This window comes from Mytilus galloprovincialis, chromosome 2 (genome assembly GCF_965363235.1).
Source record: "Mytilus galloprovincialis chromosome 2, xbMytGall1.hap1.1, whole genome shotgun sequence".
Taxonomy (NCBI): Eukaryota; Metazoa; Mollusca; class Bivalvia; order Mytilida; family Mytilidae; genus Mytilus; species Mytilus galloprovincialis.
In genome coordinates, this window is record NC_134839.1 from 16,723,579 (window position 1) to 16,747,998 (window position 24,420).

Here is a 24,420-nt window from a genome sequence, read left to right on the forward strand (position 1 = left end):
TCAGTTGTGGGAGGCACCTGTTCCCATCCTTCCTCGGTTGTTACCTCATCTTCAATGGTGGCTTCAGGAAAAACATCTTCGGAAGGGAGTTTTGTTGGATCCTCCAGACCCCAGCCTAACTTTGTTCACAGATGCGAGTCTGATGGGTTGGGGAGCTTATCTGGAGGGCAGGACAGCATCAGGCCTTTGGTCAGGTGCTCAGTTGGAGGAACACATCAATCTTCTAGAGATGAGAGCTGTGTTTCTTTCTCTCCGTCAGTTTCAGGCTGTGATTCAGGGTCAGTCACTACTGGTTGCCACGGACAACTCCACAGTAGTGGCTTATCTTCAGAATCAAGGAGGGACCCATTCCTTTTCTCTGTATCATCTGAGCAAGGAAATTCTTCTTCTGTGTCACAGTCTCAATATTTTTCTGTCAGTGAGACATGTTCCTGACAGTCAAAATCTTCTGGCGGATGCTCTCTCCCGTTCCCGTGTTCCAGTGAACACAGAATGGGAAATTCATCCATCAGTGTTTCAGGAGATTATTCTTCGTTGGGATCGTCCTCATATAGATCTTTTTGCCACCAGTCTGAATCACAAATTGGAGACTTACGTTTCTCCCATTCCAGACGAGAAAGCTTGGGCAGTAGATGCTATGACCCTATCTTGGAAGGGAATGTTCAGTTACATGTTCCCTCCTTTTCGTCTTCTTCCAAAGATCTTGCACAAGATTCAGAGGGATCTTTGCAAGACCATTCTTATTGCTCCGGCTTGGTCAAGACAGTCTTGGTTCCCAGAACTACTACTTCTGTGTTGTGCGAAGCCCCTTTGTTTGCCTCTAAGAGAGGATCTACTGTCTCAATTCAAAGGAAGAAAACTGCATCAAGGTCTGGAGAATCTCCATCTGCACGCTTGGTTGTTGTCAGGGATTCCCTCAGAAAGGGAGGCTTTTCTGAGGGAGCAACCAAGCGTATCTCAGGATCAGTCAGACAATCTACAGGAGCAGTTTATGACTCCAAATGGTCTATCTTCTGTACTTGGTGTCTGTCGAAGCAGATTAATCCACTCTCTGTCACTGTACAACAGTTAGCGGATTTCTTCCTTTACCTTTTTGAGGAGAAAGGTTATTCTCCTTCTACTATAAAGGGATATAGATCTGCCATAGCCAGAACAATATCACTTTCAGGAGGCTCTGATTTTGGGGATAATGAGTTTTTGTCATTATTGATAAAAAACTTTTGCCTTAATAGACCTCGTCAAAGGCGTTTGGTTCCTTCTTGGGACTTAGGTTTAGTTTTGAAGGTTCTTCAGTTTTCACCTTTTGAACCTTTACATTCAGCCTCCTTCAAATTTTTATCTTATAAATGTTGTTTTCTGATAGCTTTGGCCACTGGTCGCAGAAGGAGTGAGATTCATTCTCTGTCAATTTCTGAGTCTTGTCTCCGCTTTGCAGCTGATAAGTCTTCAGTTACTCTTCTCACTGATCCATCTTTTTTAGCAAAGAACCAGTTACCTGATAAAGGTTCTGGTATTATTACTATTCCTGCTTTACCTCCCACATCGGATAATCAGGTTTTGTGTCCAGTGAGAGCCTTGCTTGTTTACCTAGCTTCTTCAGCGAAATTAAGATCTGCTGGTTCTTCTAGGTTGTTTATTCCTATTAAAAAAGGAATTTCTGACATTTCTGCCAAAACCATTTCTACTTGGATTTGCAATACTGTCATTTTGGCCTATAAATCTGCTTCTTCTGAAGTTTTAGTTAAACATCAAGTTAAAGCACATGAAGTAAGAGCCTTAGCCTCTTCTTGGAACATTTTTAATTCCTCCTCTATGTCGGAAATCATGTCAGCTGGTTTTTGGAGGTCTGATAGTGCCTTTTATAACCATTATTTACGGTCCATGCCTCTTCATTGTGACAACCTCTATTCTTTAGGGCCTTTGGTTGCTGCTCAACAGGTTGTTTTTCCTCCTCCTAGTGATGGGGATTCAGCCCTTCGTTAAATTCTGTTATCTAAATTTATGAAGGTGAGGTATTTAATGTAATAAAAATTAAATTTTTAGAATTAAAATTTAGTTTTGTAAATTAAATACTCACCTTCATAAATCAGAGGTCCCTCCCTCCTCCCCTTCATCCCCCTTTTAGTGCCTAGCATTTTAAGGAATAAATGATGAAGGTTTAGGACACACAGGTGTCAGGTGGGAGAGGTTGTCACGGGGTCATGGTTTCTTTTTCTGGCTGGTTTCCGGTTGAATAATGCAGCGAGTGGACTGATATCTAAATTTATGAAGGTGAGTATTTAATTTACAAAACTAAATTTTAATTCTAAAAATTTAATTTTACGTTTTTAATGTCTATAAATAGTCAAAGGAATATTTTCACGCATGCGTAGAACACAATACAGGAAGCACCTGTTTAAAACATTTTCTCGTGAACTTTTTGAATAAAACATTAAAGTTCTTTATTTTAAATGGAAATTGTCGAAAGTTTTTTAGGAAAATTTAAATCAAATATGACGAAAATGCCTTCGAATGACGAATCTACGACAAACTATCTTCAGATTGTGATCGTTTGGGAAATATTGAAATTCAAATGCGAACTGTCCGGGTTGTTACATTTTTGATTAAATGACGAAATTATACTCCTGGTTGTTGAAATGCCGACTGACTGATTTTCCTGGGGAAATAATAATGATGGTCATTCAATTATGGGGTTAATTAATAAATAACGGATAAGTGACCCATCTGATGGCGATAAGCGGATTAGTTGTAATCACAACTTGTAACACCTGTTGAAAATGTTAATTACCTGGAGGTCATAAACTTGTCAAAAACATGAAGACAGGTAGATTTATAGTTTTTATTGCGAAATTCTTTATACACTTTCAAAATTAAAGTGACGAAATTGATTTGAAAAACTTTCGTCAATGAGAAAACCCTTTCGTAAAATACGAAAGTGACGAGCGCTAGCAAAATCACTGACCAGACAGACATAATAGCATACAATCATTTCATTCACCAAACATAGTTGACCTATTGTTTTACAGTATTAGAAAAACGACCAAAAAAACAAAAAAATAACATTGAGCAATTAACTGTTTAAATGAGGTCAAGGTCAAATAAAACATGCCAGACTGACATGTACATCTTAAATTATATTTATTCACCAAATATATTGGACCTATTTCATACATTTTTAAAAAAACAGACCAAAGCACAAAAACTTTACTTCAGCAACTAAACCATGAAAATAAGGTCAAGGTCAGATTACACCTGCCAGTTTGACATGTGCATGTCAAAATCATTCCATACACCTAATATAGTAGGCCAATTGTTATAGTTATTGAGATATGGAATTAACATGAAAACGTAACCTTGTTCTGCAAATTAGGTGGCAGGCTAGACAAAAAGTTAAGGTAGTCTACTCAGCTACTAAAACATACCTACATCTTGCCTTATGTGACATATGTCATAGTGAAGAAAACGAGCAAGAGATGATAACACAAGAAATAAATGGGGGAAAGTGTCCATGCAACACAGATGATGCCCCTGCAAATTTGAACTTGATCTGAGTTTTGTGGTAAGAAGCATTGTGTATAGGTTTCATTCCATTTGGTTGAGACAAACCAAAGTGAGAACTGAAACCAATTTTAGGAAAAACAGATTTTGCTAACTATAAAACCAGGTTGAATCCACCATTTTCTGCATAAAGAAATGTCTGTAACATGTCAGGAAAGTTACAGTTGTTATCCATTCCTTTGATGTGATTGAGCATTTGATTTTTCCACACGATTAGGTATTTTCGTCCAGAGTTCAGTATTTTTGTGATTGTACTGATGGACAAGGGCAACACTTAATGACCCCTCTGATGACGACAGGGGCATAAAAAAAAAACAACCACTGGAATTAGCACTTTAAAATATATAATAAATAAAGATGATATATTGCAGCATTTGACCAGTACTTTTCCATATCTATGTTTATTTAAATAGATAAAATGTCTGTTATTTAGAAGCCATTGATTTATGGTGTTAGACGTTTAGGATCTCTAGGGAACATTGATGTTTTCCTAATGTTGTCAAGTCCCAGAAACAACATGGTTACTCTCTCCATACCTGAAATGTATAGAAATATAGGTATTAATAAACAACATGGTTACTCTCTCCATACCTGAAATGTATAGAAATATAGGTATTAATAAAATAATAACAAAAGTATCATGAGTAGTTGGGTCAAGATATTTCTTGATGAATTAGGTCATGGAAATAAAAAGTGGAAAATGGCTGTACATGAAGAAAATAACAAGTATAATAATGAAATATAAACATTAGCAAAACCTGCTGAAAAGGCAATTGATTTACTAGTCTGCATTATCTTGAAGTGTAATTTATCTTTTTTTTTATGTCCATGCTTTTCAAAATACTCTATTCTTAAATGTGTTAGTAATTGCGAAAATATTTATGACACACATGGATGATACACATTTGATGAATGTCTAATTTGAAATGTGTATTTTTAGTGAATGTGTGTTGCATCAATGACATCTAATCCATACTTTACTTAAAGATTTGGATATACTAGACGTGTTCAATAACATAGTCACTACGTAGGGCATTAATTCTTAATTCCTGCAGTTTAAAAGATTTTTTTTTAATGTTCGATGTAAAATTCATAAGAAAAATTTGTTTATATTGTATCCATAGTATGCTTACCAATTCCTCCGCCAGCATGTGGTGGTGCTCCATATCTAAAGGAGTCTATGTAGGACTTGATATGTTCTAGATCTATAAAAAGAATTTACAAATGAAGAAATTAAGCTGAAACATAGATATGCACGAGGCTGTAAAAATGACAGCCAACTTGGATTTAATTCAGTTTATAAGTGTTATTGTTAACTACAGCAAAGGTGAAATTTTCAATACTGCAATAAATCTCAATTTTTTCATCAGTACAACATATTGAAGTTTGAATAGTTCTCAAATTATTGCATGGTAAAATTCATTTTCAAATCAATCAAGGACCATAACTCTAAAACTAAATAAACAGCTGCGCCATGAGCGCATGATACGCCCGACGTCTTGTATGGAAGTTTTATGCAATAATCATAAATAATTTCTGAGAAAGTTTTAAGCAATTACCATTTATTGCTTTTGAGATACGGCGGGACATGTGAAACCCCCCCACCCTGTTTTTTTTATGCAGTTAAGCTGCATTATGCGAGCACCTAGATTTGTGTTCTACCCAATAAATGCTGAAATACTTGCCATTGTTATTATCTAGCTCGCTACTATGTTATATATAACTAATTGAACACTTTTTTAATACTTTTTATTCTGGATTACAAAAAATATGACCAGAAAAACCTTAAATGATCGTCGATTTATCCAAAAGTTTTGAAGTTACACATAGGAAGTAGTGCTTATTAAGAATCCTTGTGTAGTTCATTATGACTTGTGCTTTTAGCTAAAATGTCAAAGAACAATTGTATGAAATATTGAATCGCCGAAAATCTCTTAAGACAAGTAGTTTAGATTTCCCAAATGGCAAAAGTCGTAGGGATATTGTTTGTCATCAATACGTAGTACAACTACGTCAGTAGTCTATTATATAAGGTAAACGGACAGAAAGTCACAGGACAAAAAGTCACAGGACATAAAGTCACAATTTTGATAGGACAAAAAGTCACAGGACAAAAAGTCACAAATAATATGTTGACAATTGTTTGAATATATGAGAGAAAGATCTTGATATTTTTCTTTTTATTACATATTATTATTTTTAAGTGTAGGAAATTGTTCATACGCCTTGATAAAACGAAAAATTATTAAATTTTAATCATGCAAAGGTCAATTTTCTTGGCATAATGAAGCCATTTAAGTACCTAGCTCCTTTGACATTTTGTTTTTATAACAATTATTTTATCCTTATTGATATTTATTGAATAAATGTTAATAACAAAGATGTTTCATATATAATAGTTCAAGAAAAACACACAAAAAAATCATTAAAAATATTTTTTTTTCTTTTTCAAAGAAATATATTCTCAAAACTGAATTGTGACTTTTTGTCCTGTGACTTTTTGTCCGTGACTTTTTGTCCGTGACTTTTTGTCCTGTGACTTTCTGTCCTACATTTTTATATAATAGGTTCAACTGTTCATGCTGTTGGCGGCAATTTCAAATTAGAAAAAGAAATTTTCGTAGCTTTTGAATTTGGAGGCAGGTGTGCAAATTAGCGGAGGTCCGAGGTCCGCGACCTTCCACTTTTGCAAGCGGAATTTCGACCAGGATAGTTGGTTTCTAGCTACGCCCGACGTAGTCACCTTCCACTTGAAAGAAAATAAGAAATTACTTTGCAAACCTTCCATGCAAGTCACCAAAGTCTCCAATTAAACGAGCTAAAAACTTATTTTTATCATTATTATTCATGACAACGATGTTCATTTTGTTCAACCGCTAGCTTTACACAGAAAATCGCCGACAAATGTTGTATAAATTCGAGTAAAATCGTATCTGATTGACAAAAACAACATTGTAAACACATAACAATGGCGGCCGTGAAGACAAAATTTTACAATATCGGATCCGATTCCGGAAGCGGATAAGGATAATTCCGGGTTTGGCGATCAATTACAAAATAAATCAAAGCAGGTGAAAAAATAAATCTATGCGTGGTAAATGAATATTAACACTAGAATTGTAAACCAAAAGATATATGTAAAAGAAAGAAAATGCAGAAAAATATTTTATACAGAAACTCAAAATTATTTTTTGACAAATTTTAATTTAAAAATCCAATACAACGTGACAGCTGGGAACAGTATATCTAACAATATACATGTTCATGGTCACAGTCTAAAATTTCTTTATCAGTGATAAATGATGATAATGCATGTGAGATGCTTTTAAAGTGTAAACATATTACTGCAATTTCGAAGGGTTATTTGTTTTTCTCATTTTTGAAGGGTCAATTAAAGTAGCTGAAAGTTTCTTTCTTTATTTTCACAAATAATGCAACTATATTATATATACCTAAATGTAAGTAAATCATATGATATATAGGTGGCATTCTTTGGGCCACTCTACCCCCTCCTGTTTGATAACTTGGAAACGGTCGAGCTCCCCACCCCTAAACCATATGAGGAGCAGATCCAGGATTTTAGGTTAGGAGGGGCGCAAACTTAAATTTTCGCTGAGCAGAGCGAGGCTAAAAAAAATTTGAGGTAAAATTATCGGAATATTCTTTTTTAAGCTGAGAACAACCCATGCTTTGCAAATTTAAGGGGGTGCAAGCCCGCAACCCCCCCCCCCCCCCCCCCGCCTGAATCCGCCCCTGCATATATTCAAGTATAGGACAATATTATAAATAAAATGAAATATAGGGGAGTCCCTGGAGTTACCCCACCCCCTCCTGTTTGAGAACTTGGAAACGGTCGAGATCCACACCCCTTAACCATATATATTCATGTTTGCGACTATATGAAAAATCAAATGAAATATAGGAAGAGTCACTGGGGGTCACCCCACCCTTCCTGTTTTAGAATTTGAAAATTGTCCAGATCCCCACCCTAAACCATATATATTCATGTATGGGACAATATAACAAATCAGATGAAATATAGGGGGAGTCCCTTGTGTCACCCCACCCCCTCCTGTTTGAGAATTTGACACCCGTTGAGATCGCCACCTCTTAACCATATATTCATGTACGGGACAATATAACAATTCAAATGAAAGATAAGGGAGTCCCTGAGGTCACTGTACACCCTTCTGTTTGAGAACTTAAAAATGGTCAAGATCCTTACCCCTAAACCATATATACTCATGTATGGGACAATATAACAAATAAAATAAAATATAGGGGAAGTTCCTGTGGTCACCCCAACCCTCCTGTTTGAGAACTTGGAAACCAATGAGATCCCCACCCCTAAACCATATATATTCATGTATGGGACAATATAACAAATAAAATGAAATGTAGGGGAAGTCCCTAGGGTTACCCTACCCCCCAGTAGCGGATCCAGATATTTTCATAAGTGGGGGCCCGCTGACTGACCTAAGAGGGGGCCCGCTCAAGTCACGCTTCAGTGATTCCCTATATAAGCAACCAATTTTTCCCAAAAAGAGGGGCGGGCCCCCTGCCCCCCTAAATCCTCGGCTTACCCCTACCTGTTTGAGAACTTGAAAACCGTTGAGACCCCCCCCCCCCTAAATTATATATATTCATATGTATGGGACAAAATAACAAATCATTTACATTTACTATGGTCAGGTCAGTCAGACCTCACCTTTGATCCCTGTTGTAGTGAACATTTGTCTGATTCGTGTCTCATAACTTTTGTACTATAGAACACAAACTCAGTTTTCTTTCCAGGGAAACCAGTCCATTCATACTATTACATCTTCATACTAAGTCAACTTGAACTTCTAGCAGTCAAATAAAACCAAGGTTAACAACCAAGTAGAACAACTGCAATCATTGGGAACTTGTACCACTGCAGACTCACCATAAACAAATATACATTGATATATGCATTGCTTTTGAAACCTTGATAACATATAAATTATTTGCCTTAATAAATAAATCATTAGATAAACATGAATGTGCTCTATATGAATGTTTAATGTTGAGGCAACATTGCCACAGTTTTCATAATTACGGTTGCCTTGGTTTTTGGTTAACTGCCTTCAGCGCTTACAGCGCTTTGATTTACAAATATCACTAAAATAAAATTTTGAATCAAACCAAAAAGTATACAGATCTTTAGATTAATATAACAAAGAAGTGTGTACAGTTTCAAGCAATAATCATAAATTGTTTTTGCGATACGGCGCGACATGTAAAAAAAAACCTCCCCTTTTTTACAAAATACTCAATAACTCAAAAATAAAATTTTGAGTCATCACCAAAAAGTATACAGATTTTTAGATTAATATAACAATGAAGTGTGTAAAGTTTTAAGCAATAATCATAAATCGTTTTTGAGATACGGCACGACATGTAAACCCCCCCCCCTCTTTTTTACAAAATACTCAATAACTCAAAAATGAAATTTTGAATCATCACCAAAAAGTATACAGATCTTTAGATTAATATAAAAAAGAAGTGTGTAAAGTTTTAAGCAATAATCATAAATCATTTTTGAGATACGGCGCGACATGCAAAAAACCCTCCCCCTTTTATACAAAATACTCAATAACTCAAAAATGAAATATTGAATCATCACCAAAAAGTATACAGATATTAAGATTAATATAACTAAAAAGTGTGTAAAGTTTTAAGCAAAAATCAAGAATCGTTTTTGAGATACGGTGCGACATGTGAAAAAAAAAAACACCCCTGTTTTAGTTACAAAGTGCCGTAACTCAAAAAGTTTAAATCTTATTTTCACCAAAAAGTATACAGATCATTTGACCATCATAAAAAACAACTATATTAAGTTTCATGAAATTTAGATAAGTCGTTCTCAAATTAGGGTGCGACATGTTTACGCCGGACAGACAAACAGACAGACAGACGGACAGACAGACGGACGGACACCGGACATTTGTATACCATAATACGTCCCGTCAAAATTTTGACGGGCGTATAAAAAGTGAAAATCATCAATAGCCAACTATTTGAAAAGCATTGGAAGTTATTGCACAGAAACAACTGGAGCTGTCAAACCGATCACTGTTAACCCATAAATCAATAACTAGATATTACTTGAGCATTATCAATTCATGTTGCTTTATCAATATTAAGTGAATCAACTAATTTTTTATTGTAATATCTAGCTTTTAACAGTTGCCCAATATTGAACAATCCTTTTATAAACTGTAAAGTCAGATATTATTGCGATTTTGTCAATTTAAACAAGATTTTAATTTTTGAAAAATTGAGAGATATCCTGTTTAATTCATGTAAAAAACTTCAAAATAGGAGTTTAAAGTATTGCGTTATAACCCTGTTGCATTTTTTGCAATAATAAAAATGTCGCAATAATTTCTCAATTTAGAGTCAGCTTATTGCAATCCATAAGTGAATTCTGCAGAAAAGTTAATGTACCCAAGGCAATGTAACATCAGACATGAAAATAGCATCCTAATGATCAAATAGAATTTTACTTGCTTTCAGATAATATTGAAATATCTAGGACTATGACAAAATGTACAGTACAATACTATTCTATTCTCATAGACACTAGTACTTCATACATACCAACTCCTTTCTCTTTAGCCCTTTCTGAAAGAAGGTCTGGACAATGGACCCTCTGTGCCCCAGACAAAATTTCCTCTCCTCTCATAAACATATCATAAGAATTGCTCCATTTCTATAACAAAATGTAAATGTAAGTTGAAATTAATTAATAACTTATTAATGAATGAGTTTATATATTTTCTACTGCTAAATTTTATTAAGATCCCTTATAATGTTAGGTTATATCAATAGATTGTTTGCAGTTCTTTAACTGGACTTACAATTTTGTATAAGATAAATCCTTGGCGGATTAATATAGAATTTCAAATCCATGAGGTAATGGTTTCCATTGGTGGCAGTTGTAACCAATCATGAAGCGCATTTAAGGTAATCATGTGTTGATGTAGAAAATGTAAATACACATTGACATGTGTTGATTGTGCAACAAATATTTACCTCCAAAACATATGACGAAGTGTAGTGACAATTCAAAGATTATAAATCCAGTAATTAGATATTTGTGAGTATGTTTATCAAGCAAATGTTGTAATGTCAAACTTTGTTATTTGTGTCACATTTTGTGCAAAATTTTAAGATTCTCTTAATGCCTATGAAAACTAATCTAAGATAACTGTAACTAACCTTATCAGTTGGGTCCGGCATTGTGTAGAATGGTCTGACTGCCAAAGGAAACTTGTCCAGGATAAAGAAGTCTGTATCATACTGAAAAGAAAAAAATTATTCACCAATTATCAAGATAGTTTATTCTGAGTAAAATTAATAATTAATTATGCTACCAGTACTTAGTTTCAACTAAAAGGCTTTCAAGAGAATGTATACTTAAAAAGGTAGTAAACAAACATTTTGACTAATTAGATTTGATTCGTTTAATTTCCATAAAATGTTTACAAAATATTTTCAACCTGTTGACAAAAATATAAAAGTTGTAAGAAATATGAACCACAAAATTTTCAGGAATAGTTGCATTTGATATTAAGCAGTTTAACAAACACTTATTTATATAATTGAGAAGCTTGATATCTCATACTAATATACTATCTGTAAGAATAATACATTCAGCTGAATGTTTTACAAGGTTAACTCCCCTAATTGTTCTGTACCCCCCCCCCCCCCCCCTTCCCCCTAACCAGTTCGTTATTTGATGGATGCAATGATGTTTAATATTCCTTCTGTAAATATATATCATATTTGGTGGTACTATTCCTTCTGTAAATATATATCATATTTGGTGGTACTATTCCTTCTGTAAATAGATATCATATTTGGTGGTACCCAACTATAAAAATATATTTATACCATGTATACCATACAAAAATTAAATAAGCTACTGTTGATTCATTGGAATACCAAATTTTGTGGATTTCCTGGGTTTAGATCAACCAGGAATTTAAATGTTCAACAGAGTACACATTTTCTACAGGCATGTATGCAGGTATTGGAAATCCCTGTAATTAAATACCCACAACAATGCATGTTTCTCTAATACCCCAAAATTTGTCAAATGCATGGTTAAAAATACATGGAACCTACTTTTTGCTTTATTAATCTACCCAATAATTTCTCTGCTGGTGTACTCAGATCATCTTCATCACCCATGTCTACACCATTGTCTCGTAACAGCCTTACACCTTCCTTGTATGTTAGTACTAAACTGTAAAATGACAAAATCTTTTAGGGTCATTAAGAAGACCCAACAAAATAAAAATGTGTTATTTTGTGTTTTAAAAACACTTATAAACAATTTATATCAAAATAATAATTCACTATTAGCAAACAGTTTGGTTCAATTTGGTCAAACTAAGCTAAAAAAAAACATTACTGATGTATTATGGCTTGTAAGTCAATAATTTAACTCATTTGAACATCAGCAGGCTTTAGGGGACATCTTATGGTTTAATTGAATGGCAAATAGTTTAAAATGTATTCCAGTTTGGTATTTATCAAATATGATAAATTGAGTCAATACAGTATCCATGAATTTGACAACTTATGCCCCTTCAACATACATTTCATCATTTGATATCATCAGGGAGTATTGTAATTTATCTTTGGCTAACACCAAAATGATGATAACATCTAATAATTTGCACTGATATCGAAGCTTAAAGTCATATGAAACCTAAAATAAAAAAAAATAATGCATATGTTTTTTTATAACTCAATGGATAGTTTTCATTATAAAACTTATGTACATATACTTTTTTTGAAGAAAATTCTTCCCCCCCCCCCCCCCCCCCCAGGACATATTTTCCGTATGCAAAGTGACCTCAGTGTGACCCATCTCGTAAAAATCCGGTGATCACAATACACCTGGATGTCCTTAAAATAAACTATTATATAAATTTACAGGTTACAGGTTTTTTGTCGATTGTTGACAAACAGGTTACAATCGTTAAACTTTGGCTTCAAAACACGAACTTTAATTACCTGTTATATTTTCACAACAACACTGACCGATTAAAAAAAATATTGAAGATTTTAGAAATTTACACGAAAAAAATTATAAATTTGTGCACAGAAGACTAAGTTTATGATGTTTGTATGCACTGGTTCAAGAATTGGAACATTATTTTTCACCAGTCACTCGTTTCTTATGACTTTAACCCTTTCAACGCTACACAAAAAAAAAAAATGGCTGCTGCTGCTGCATTTATTTTTGTGTTCATTCATTTGAACAGTATATTCCTTTTCAGACTGCTGTATCTTTTTTATTATAAGAGATATAGAGAAAGTTATTGAATGAAAAATGCTCAGAAGAGCATGAACTGTAATGTTAGGCAATTACTTCAGAAATATTTTTATCAGGTTACCTGCATTTTCAGGTAATTAACAGGTAAAAGGTGTAATTTATTACATTTGTGTTGAATTTTTAATAAAAACTACTTTTATTCCTCATTTATTTTGTTGTTTTATCTGCCATATAATAAAGAAGACACCAGTTGACCGATTCCGTAGCGTATTGCACCATACACAATGAATTATGTAATTGTGGCACAAATAAGTGGCTCCGTCCTCAAAATTTTAAGTCAACCTCTGTTTTCCCCCTTTTTTCTACGTCTCATAATGATCGATCAAATCATACTTCCCCACACGGATTAAATGTAATAAACACATTGAGATAACAAGACACCTTTTAATTAATCCTCGTTGTCAGTTTCCCCATAGAAATGCTGAAATATTTACATATTTACAGCTTCGTGTCCGATTTCCGCCATTTGCATTTGTCAAAATATTTGTTTTTATTTTCCTTCTACTGCATGATTTTACTATAAAAATTGCCGAGATGTCAAGCGCCAATGAGACCTTGTATATCCTCGATTCATACGAGGAAAAATTAGAGAGGACCTGAACGAAAACCGAATGGTTTAAGAGTCCTGATGAAAAATCCATTGTCATCACGGCATATGCCGCGAATAGCAGTGGCGGACAGCGTATGTCATTGCAGCATATGCTGTGTATAGCGTTGAAAGGGTTAATAAATTGATTAACCAATCAAATTTATAAGCTTCATATATCCACAGATTCTATGGCAACAAAGATTAGTAAAGATTTCCAAAAAATTCTTACTTATCAAATTAATAAATAATTCATACCTTGGTTCTAAAAATTTAAAGGGTTCTGATTTGTACTGCCTACCAACAGTTTCTATTTCTTCTTGTAAACTGTAAAGAGAATAAGTCAACAGTAAGACAACAAGAATGATGTTTTTTTTATTTCACTGGGATCATTTCTTTGAAATTACAAAGTTCCACTACTCTTAGTAAATGTAGTAAATACAGTACTGATACTTTTCACATTTTTTCCCCAAAATTTCTTTAATATACAGAAAGATTTATATCAAAATTTCAATATTTTACAAAAAAAATTATATCAAAATTTCAATATTTTACAGAAAGTTAAGCATTGTAGTAAAAAAGACAAATAAAGTATGGTAATTCTATTGAATAATGACAAACTAGTAATTACATAACTAATCTTTGTAATTCTGGACGCCTGAGTTCTGAATATATTTTAAGATAAATATACATGGTAAATATGACTATGGCTCTTGGTGCTAGAATCATTGTGGATATATCAGTGACATACCAACAATGGTTCTAAACCACAGGCCTGAAATCTTTATCTTAAATCAACTAAAGTAATTAAAAGTTTAAAATTAACTTGAAGTTGTGTCCCTTTTTTTTTATAGAATTATTCAAAAATTGATTGGATTCTAGTTATAGCTGATGTTATACAATTAGATATCAATCACCATCCAAGACAATCTGCAATCTGATCTAAAAACTATACAGAGGTCAATGATAAAAAATACAGGTACTGGAAATTCAGAAATAATCGTGAAACTTAATACTGCAATTTTAACATGACTAACAGAAATTTGAGATTATTTATTGCGATTTTAGGAAGTTTAATATAGATATATGTGCAATGTATTTTATTTCTAAATGCAAGGTTTTTTTACTGCCATACTTCCCCAGTCAAATCATTTGTATTAATACTTCAAAATGATTTCTGAATCTACAGTAACTAATTTCAAATGGGACTTTGAATCAACATATAGACTTTACTATAACTTACTTGTCTCTAAGATTTTTAAATATATGCACAAACATATCTCCAATAACTTCTATAACTTCATGGTAATGGAATTTGAATGCCATCTCTAAATCAAGTCCAACGAATTCTGTTAAATGGCGATGTGTGTTTGAATCCTCTGCTCTAAATACTGAAATCACAAATTAAGGGAGTTCGCTTCTCAGTTTCAAAGTAATTAACTTTTCAAAACACTAGTTTATATAGATAGGGGATTAATAAAGGAATCCAAAGAGCAAAAAAAATATATAGGTCACCGTGCTTGTTTTCGAGATATTAGCCATTGAAATTTTGGTGGGAAAATATTCTCTCTTGACTTTTCATAGCTCTCTCATTGACAAGTTGAAGTTCTCAAAAATTGTTAAAAAGTAATTAAAATTTTATACGACTTTTACAGATGGCTTATCATTATACATGTAAAAGATTTACAACAAGTGAAACTGCGAGCTACTGCTCACTGATGATACCCCCGTCGCAAGTGGATAATATTAATAGTGTAAAAATATGCAAGTGTTCGGTAAACAGGAAGTTGTCAAGTGATGAATCTGGAAACGCATCACACAGTATAGCTGACTTATATAAATCCTGAAACCAAATTTCAGAAATCCTTGAATTGTAGTTCCTGAGAAAAATGTGACGAAAATTTTCAACTTGGCTATCATGTGTAAAATCATACAAGTGTTCGGTAAACAGGAAGTTGTCGAGTGATGAATCTGAAAACGCATCACACGGTATAGCTGACTTATATAAATCCTGAAACCAAATTTCAGAAATCCTTGTATTGTAGTTGCTGAGAAAAATGTGACGAAAATTTTCAACTTGGCTATCATGTGTAAAATCATACAAGTGTTCGGTAAACAGGAAGTTGTCAAGTGATGAATCTGAAAACGCATCACACGGTATGGCTAACATATATAAATGTTGATACCAAATTACAGAAAGGGTGGATGTGTAGTTCCTGAGAAAAATGTGACGAAAGTTTCATGGGACGGACTGACTGACTGACGGACGGACTGACGGACGGACGGACGGACGGACTGACGGACGGACTGACAGACAGAGGTAAAACAGTATAACCCCCCTTTTTTAAAGCGGGGGTATAAAAAGAAAAATGGGGGTCACCAGGCAAATTTTTTCAAGGCATTCAAATAGATAAAACCAGAGGATTCCGAAAATCTGACAAAAAATCCAAAACATGACAAGCCAGCTTCCTTAAGGTATATACCCATCTGCTGTATTTTTGAATGATTTGAAATTTGATCCTGTAAAGTGTAAAGTTGTTCTGTATAAGTGATTTTCAGATTTGACATCAAGTCACTTCCTGGTTTGACAACAATTTGAATTTTATTAAACCCACTTGCATGTAACTTTTTTAACATATTACTCAAGGTGTGTTTTCCCTTTATTTTTCAAAGCCCCAAAATGTCTAGATAGAAATACAATTTGCCCATTACCTTGTCCTATAGTAAATACTCTGTCGAAGTCAGCTGTAATGGCCATCTGTTTATACAGCTGTGGAGACTGGGCTAAGTAGGCTTTATCTTTAAAGTATGATACTGTAAATACATTGGCTCCTCCCTCTGAAGCAGCTATAAAAGACAAAATTCTTCTGTGTACACAAATACACTTATAAGGGTGCCCCTGATGTCAACATAAACATACAATTATGAGGTAGATATCTATCTACATTTATGTTTATATCGTATTATGTGACCATCTGTAGTTTTCGGAGTTCATCTCGATAATTAATTAGATGGCTTCTAGACTAAAAAACACACAAAATTCTGATATATATTATCTAGTATATGCATTGTTAACTGTTTACTTCAAACTTATTATAATTTGGATATGTGTTTTAGTATGTTTTAAATCAAATATGAGAATTTGACTCAAATTGGGGAACACAATTTTGACAGCTTGTGAATCTTGAAATATAACAAATACCCTTATTACCATGATGACAGACAAATGAAACTTCAAATTAAAACAAACAAGTGAAACTGTGAGCTACTGCTCACTGATGATACCCCCGCCGCAAGTGGATAATATTAATAGTGTAAAAATATGCAAGTGTTCGGTAAACAGGAAGTAGTCGAGTGATGAATCTGAAAACGCATCACACAGTATAGCTGACTTATATAAATCCTGAAACCAAATTTCAGAAATCCTTGTATTGTAGTTCCTGAGAAAAATGTGACGAAAATTTTCAACTTGGCTATCATGTGTAAAATCATACAAGTGTTCGGTAAACAGGAAGTTGTCGAGTGATGAATCTGAAAACGCATCACACGGTATAGCTGACTTATATAAATCCTGAAACCAAATTTCAGAAATCCTTGTATTGTAGTTCCTGAGAAAAATGTGACGAAAATTTTCAACTTGGCTATCATGTGTAAAATCGGACAAGTGTTCGGTAAACAGGAAGTTGTCAAGTGATGAATCTGAAAACGCATCACACGGTGTGGCTGACATATATAAATGTTGATACCAAATTACAGAAAGGGTGAATGTGTAGTTCCTGAGAAAAATGTGACGAAAGTTTCATGGGACGGACTGACTGACGGACTGACTGACTGACGGACGGACGGACTGACAGACAGAGGTAAAACAGTATACCCCCCCTTTTTTAAAGCGGGGGTATAAATATGATAAATAATATGTTTTTTTTTAACTATATGGCTAGTCTTCATTATAAAACTTATGTATATATTTATTGAAGAAAATTCTTTAATTAGTCAAAAATTAGTAGACATTTATTTTTTTGCCGACATTTTTTCCCTATGCCATGTATGCAGTTACCTCATCATGACCTTTTTCATAAAAAACATCTGGTGATTGAAATTACACAACTGCGAAGGGGGACACCAAATTGGCAGAGAGAGTCAACAAATGTAAACATCTTTTCGATTGAAATAATCTATATCTTATGGTACATTATATACATGTGTTTATCTAAATATCCATGCTTCTTTGTTGAATCTTAATAAGGTGACAATCGATTGACTTGGCTTCAAAACATGACCTTTAAATTGCTGCCATATTTTCACAACTGAGTTAAATATTTTTTAGACGTTTATACAAAATGGATGCTAAAAAAAAGATAAAATCGTGCACAGAAGACTAAGTGTGTGGTATATGCATACATTGGTCAAAGAATTGGATCAACTTTACTTTTTAACAGTCACTTGTTTCACATGACTTTAATTACCTGATATAATTTTAGGCACATGTATTTCAATAAAATCCTTTTCCATTAAATAATCCCTGAAGTATTTACAAACTCCTGCTTCTATTCTATATATAGCTTGATTTGTTGTTGTACGTAGATCTAATATTCTGTTGTCAAGGCGAGTGTCTTGATTAACTGTTGCCAGGGCCTACAAAATTTTAAATGATTGATATGATGATACCATGGCAAATTTAAATTATTATATTATTGGGTTTTTGTTTACATCAGCTTTTTTTCCAAAATTTTAAAACAAAATGGGCAGTTTTAACTTTTGTAATCCGTTAAGAAAAAAGAAGTGGTTAATGATATTTTTACTTGAGCTCTGTCTTAAAGTTGAATTAAGATTTATTTGTTGGTTCAGGTGCAGTTGCTTTGGGAGATTGTCAAAAAACCAAAGTATCAGTGCCTGATAAGCTGATATTTTTTTGGGTGTCTAGGTATGTTATCAATACATACTGTGGATTTATTTATTTTCGTGGGTACCAATTTTCGTGGATTAAGGAAAACTTGCATATACTTGGATATTTAAATTTGTGGTTACGGTATGCTGAAGTCTGCATACAAACCTTCAGAAAATGCATCACTCGTTGAATATTTAATTTCGTGGATTAACTGTACCAACGAAATCTACGAAAATTGGTATCCAACAAATAATAATGAATCCACAGTAATTCATACGATATAACATAATGTGTTTAGAATATTTTGTTTCTCTGTTCTCTAGATTTTACAGAGTTAAATGTAGGCCAAAGATCAAAATTAATGACCTTTGTCAACAAATATAGTTCCCCATCATTTATTGTAATTAAAGCATATTTTTAATTTTATTTTTGATTTCCCTTTTTCATCCATTTCTAGGTTTTTATGGCAAAATGTATGGAGTGGAAATGAAAGAAGAGAAATCACAATTTTTTTTAAAAGTTTTAAATGTTAACCGACATAATACTGGAAGGAGGGATTTTGTCAAGTGCAATAAAGGTAATATTTTTTGTATTCAAAAACATTTTTTTAACTGGTCAATATGGTAAGAATGTGTAATTGTTGGATGTTTTTACAGAGTTCTATTGTTTTAAAATATTAAAATAATAAGATGGACGGTATGGTTGCCAATGACACAACTCTCTACCAGAGACCAAATGAAATATATGTTAACAACTGTAGGTCACAGTACGTCTTTCAACTGATTTTCCATTACACACATAAATAACTGGACCAAATAACTTTGTGCAAGTTTTTATATATGGCAAAAGTTATAAAGATCCAATAGAGTCAAATATTTGTGATTTATGGCCTGTTTAGTATTTTGGTATGCTACAATATACTAACATCATCTGTTTCTGGTCTGACAGCATCTTCTATTAATAATGGAAGTCGTGGAGCTGCTGAACTGACCACCCAAACCTGTTACAAAAATAAGTAATTGAAATAATCCTCTGTTGATAAATAATGTCACACTTATGTTTGACAAATACAAAAAAAACCATAAGAACTTCTAAATGATTTTGTATGTTAAGATAAAAGTATCGTAAGAATTTCTGACATATTGAATTTGTTTTTGTCTCATAGAGATATAATCAAACTATCTTTTTAGTGGTACATGTATAGCAGTTAATTTTTACAAGTGTAAATCTTTAAAGTTTAGTAGGAAAAAGCATCAGAAAATATCTTTAAACTCCTTTCTCTTTGCATCTGCAAACTTTATGAGCAAACCCTTTCCGTATACACTTTAAAACAGATTGAAAATTATCAGGAAAGAATTAAACTCGTATTTTATTAATAGTTACCTGTTCACAATGAAGTTCAACATCATGCTGAGAGCATGATTCTATTTTCTGATCAACAGTACGAACGAAACCTTCCACATCTATTATTGATTCTTTGTTTATACTACAAATTAAAAAAATGCTATAAATGCAGCATACAAGCTAATCATATCAAACATTCATAGAAAATAACATGACAATATATTTTATTAGAAATTTATAATGCTTCATCTAAGCCTAGAACTGAATGTGTGAATATCTATTATGTTACAGAAATATAAAGCATGAATTATCTATCTTTCCTGCATTAAGGAAAATAATAATAAAGGTTCAAAATTCATAAACTACTGTTATTGTTATATTGTATGAACAGTGTGTGCAAGAACATATAAAACATGTGAATTTAAGTTAAAATACTACAGATAATTTTCTGTATAAAAGTAAAACACATTTCTTTTTTTTTTAGAAAAGGGGGGGGGGGGGGGGTTATTGACCATATTGTCCTCCTGGCTAACTTACAATGTACATGGTTGATATTAGGTCATCATTTAAATGGTGTACAGCATTGACACTTGTAAAAAATTCTAAATACCCTGTTATAATCTATAAAAATTTCACCTACTTTAGCATATACATGTACATGTATATACTTTATCACTTGGTCCTTTCTGTCTGAATCAACACAAAGAGCAATTTTAGTGCCATACTAACCCAGCAGAAAACTTTACCATCTGTTTACTGACATTAGGTCCAACACATACAAGGGCCTGTATAGTCCATTTCTGTTGTCTCAGAACAAAGAAACATTGCTTCCCTAGAAATTATAACCAAACCAAAATAAAATTTCATGTTTTGCATATCAAATTCAAACAAGTATCACAAGACAAAACAAAAAAACAAAAACAGATAAAAAATATATTATGGTTTAAAAAAATAAGCAAAACAAAAATAAAACTAATAAAATAATCATTTAAGGGCAATAACTTCCATAAGGAGTCATCTGACACTTTGGTAGAAATGGACAATAAGTAGATCTTGACATTCAGCATGTTCAGAATGTTTTGTCATTGTTTCCTAAGACATGTACCACTAACAGGTAATAATTAAGTCAGATTGTTATTTATTATAAAAATAAGAGGATGTGGTATGGTATACAATGAGGCATCTCTCCACCAAAAAACTGATCATGTACTACAGTAGAGGTTAACAACTACAGGTCACCTCTATTGGTGTTTTCTTTACAACAAGATTAACAGAAAGTTCTATATTTGTTCTCTATTTAACCCTGATCCTTTGTCTTTTGTCAGGGCTCGACATTACCGTTTGTCCGATTGTCCGGGACAAGTGGAAATAGGTGTCGGGCAAGTAGATTCATCAAACTACTTGTCCGATGGGACAAGTGAAAAAATCGATGTCAGATGTTTTAAAATAGATCAAATTCAAGACTTATACATTCCCAAAAATATGAATGATTGTTTTATTTATCATACAAAACGAAATAAATATTCATTAATTAAACCAGAGACACATAATACTTGTATTAGATGTCTCTGATTGAACTATTTGGACATGCTAACAGCCCAATCGGAACAACTCGGCCTTTCTGGTTGCACGAAGAAATAACCTCGTATGCATTAGGCGGAGGAATCATTGTCCGGAAAATTTTCCGATTTGATTCAAAATTATATTATTTCGACTGGACTGGTACATTTTTTTTACCACTACTGATTTAACTTGCTCCTGTCCGGAAAATTTTCCGATCCGATTGAATTTTATATTTTTTCGACTGGAATGGTACAAATTTTTTACCATTACTTATTTACTTTGCTCCTTCTTTCGCGCCAAAATATTTGGCAGAGTTAAAGTTCTTGATTACTCTGTGATATGTAACCAAATTATAGCGCCACCTGGAGGATAGAACTTCTTTGTGTCGCGGATCACTACAATTCCGGCCAACAATTTAAGAAGAATTTCTCCGTAGTGCATACGAGGCTATTGTACTGCGTAGCGAGAATGGCCGAGTAGTTACGATTGGCTAACAGCCATGACCAGGGAAAATAAGTAAGGGGAAGGAAACTAATAGTAATGTTTCTTCTTAGTTTAAGCCTCAATGAATTAGGAGCACCTCCATATGTATGATATGGAGTTTTACCTTAACTTAAAAATTTTAAATTAAATTTTGTATCATTTGATTTTTGCTTTTAGACATAACAATACATTAAAAGAGGTTTTATTTAATAAGATTTATATGTTAAAATAATAAGTTAAAATGTAAAAATTAAATAAAATCTAAAAAGGCAGATTTTTTACTAAAATGTTTTATGTTCTTCATGCTCATATATCAATGTATGTAAACATCAAAATAAATTGTAAAATCTTGTTTTGACACCATCAATAAATTAAAAAGGTTTATTTATAAACAAGGTACCAGATGTATTTGGTTTAAACTATACCACTACTTCAAAATGAATATAGGTCCATGAATACGAGAACCTAGTGGTATGGGAAGAGATATGATTTAATGATTGACACATGATAGTGAAAATGAGTCAGAGAGCTCAGTCTTGCAAATAATAAAATAAATTTTGGTGTGGTATTCATATAACATAACAAAGTACTCCGTTTATTGATCTTTATAAGGTACAATCAAAGTGCAAGTGTTATTATTGCATATAACATGTATAATCAATATGTAGGATTTATGTAGGAATTATAAAGTCGGACAAGTGAGATGAGAGTTCGGACAAGTTGATTTTCTTGCAACGAAGGGACAAGTTAGAAAAAATTATAATGTAGAGGCCTGTTTGTATTCATAAATCTTTTGTATCACAGATATGATCTTTGAATTTTACCTTTTGCCCTACTTGTCTGCAGCCTAGCCCTAACCCACACTTTCTTATCTTTTAAGCTTGGTGTTAAATCTTTCAGATCTAATATGGTTCTGTCGGGTCTTTCTGTAGATTGGATCATTGGCATGTTGCCATATAAACCTTTCGAAACATCTTCTTCTTGTGAAACCTGAAGAGTATTACATTAAAAAAATTATTGTTGGCAAGAAATACAATGCCATTTTTTTTAATTTATCTTAAAATCTTACAGACATGAAATAAGATTACTTTAACATGAAATAAGATTATATGACTTAAAATGAAATAACATTACTTTATTTAACATCAAAGAATATTACAACTAACATGACTAACTTAAACTGGTCTATCCTCTCACACATTCACCTGCTTTTCCTAAGTTAGTTAACTCATCAGTGCTTGTTTTTTTACAATATCTTTAACATGTATTTTATAACAAATGAATTGAAATTTTATATGGATGTAAATTTTTATTCAAAGTCTCTGTGTCATTAATATACAGGGTTTAGACTAGTGTGAATTTACAGCTGATATTACATGTATGTGTGTATCAACACAACACTTATTGAAGACTGCATATTGACATCAAGTTGTCATGTAACTCTGTGTGGTTATTTGTTACTGTCTTATTGATGTGCACTGAACACCTGCTTTTATTCATATTTCTGATTGCTACTTAGGTTTGACTGGTAAATAATTAGCAGAAGAAAATTTGTTTTTATTATACTTTTGCTTGACAAATGATATAGAGTCTGATATTTTTATTGATTCCTGAGACAAAATTTGTAATTGTAATTATCCAGTAATTACCTGTTGTTCACCCTGAGCTTGCTTCCTTGCTTCTTTCTTTGCTTCTTTTTCTGCTGCTTTTTGTTGTTTCTTCAGTCCTTTCTTAGATGGTTGGTTTTCACCACTACAAAGTAAATAATGGGAAAACAATTAAAACTGTGAGTGAGCCCAGGGTGTGAACCACTGATTTAAGAATTTGGTAAACAGGAATTTCGAAGTTAAAAACTAATAAATCTGAAAACATATCAAAAGGTAAATCATGTTCAAATGACATGAATGAATAGAGTGGCTGTGCAGTATGTGTTTTGCTCATTGTTCAAACCTACATTTACCATTTTGTCTACGTCATTTGAAAAAGGTACTACGACCAATTACTTAAGTATAAATTTTACTTTGACGTCTTCCAACATGACAAAAAAAATTGGAAATAACATTTAATAACATTAGTTCCAATTGTGCTCATAATTGATGTACAGATGCTGGTTAAAAACATCATCTATCTTTCATTCTTTTGTATGTGTTGGTTAGCCACTAGACATGACAGAGGAGCTAGGTAAGTTTGGTCTTGATTTCCTCAATGTTCTCAATCTCTAATAGTTCGTCTGGTAGTTTATTCCAGTCTCTAATGGTGAGGAAAAAGCTGTACTGGTATGTATCTTTGTTTAGCCTGATTTGTACATATCTCTTAGTATTCGCTTGAAGTTCTTCTTGATTTTAAAATGTGCGATGGAATAGATATAGCAACCTTTTCATGGTCCATGGATGGCTTTATGAAAGAGCGTTATACGTGCCATTTTTCTACTGGTTTCTAGACATGTAGAGGTGTCCATGGTGTCAGGTTCAATTCTTTTAAAATTGTTGTAACTGTTCCAGGGTCTCTTGAGTAGTTGCTTTTGATACAGCGTGCTGGATCATCTCAATCTGGTATCATATATGTTTTTGTGGGTGTGGGTCCCCTGCACTGCAAGCGTATTCAAGGTGAAGTCAGACAAGGGCA

The 24,420-nt window shown here is 33.1% G+C and overlaps 1 protein-coding gene across 3 annotated transcripts in view; it reads right to left on the bottom strand.

The window, feature by feature from the left end:
• Positions 1 to 3,885: 3,885 nt before the first annotated feature.
• LOC143063020 (aspartate--tRNA ligase, cytoplasmic-like) overlaps positions 3,886 to 24,420 on the bottom strand; it is a 210,324-nt gene continuing 189,789 nt past the window's right edge. For 2 of the 3 annotated variants that reach the window (XM_076234928.1, XM_076234927.1), the window contains 14 exons: positions 23,445 to 23,547; positions 22,620 to 22,785; positions 20,479 to 20,581; positions 19,789 to 19,891; positions 19,331 to 19,405; positions 17,984 to 18,152; positions 16,230 to 16,364; positions 14,761 to 14,908; positions 13,776 to 13,844; positions 11,713 to 11,833; positions 10,804 to 10,884; positions 10,183 to 10,294; positions 4,692 to 4,763; positions 3,886 to 4,094 (listed from right to left, as the gene is read on the bottom strand). In XM_076234928.1, coding sequence (XP_076091043.1) covers positions 4,003 to 4,094; positions 4,692 to 4,763; positions 10,183 to 10,294; positions 10,804 to 10,884; positions 11,713 to 11,833; positions 13,776 to 13,844; positions 14,761 to 14,908; positions 16,230 to 16,364; positions 17,984 to 18,152; positions 19,331 to 19,405; positions 19,789 to 19,891; positions 20,479 to 20,581; positions 22,620 to 22,785; positions 23,445 to 23,547 — 1,549 coding nt within the window. In that variant the 3' untranslated portion in view covers positions 3,886 to 4,002. Of the gene's footprint in view, positions 4,150 to 4,691; positions 4,764 to 10,182; positions 10,295 to 10,803; positions 10,885 to 11,712; positions 11,834 to 13,775; positions 13,845 to 14,760; positions 14,909 to 16,229; positions 16,365 to 17,983; positions 18,153 to 19,330; positions 19,406 to 19,788; positions 19,892 to 20,478; positions 20,582 to 22,619; positions 22,786 to 23,444; positions 23,548 to 24,420 lie in introns of all 3 variants that reach the window. The other variant, XM_076234929.1, reaches the window with a different exon arrangement.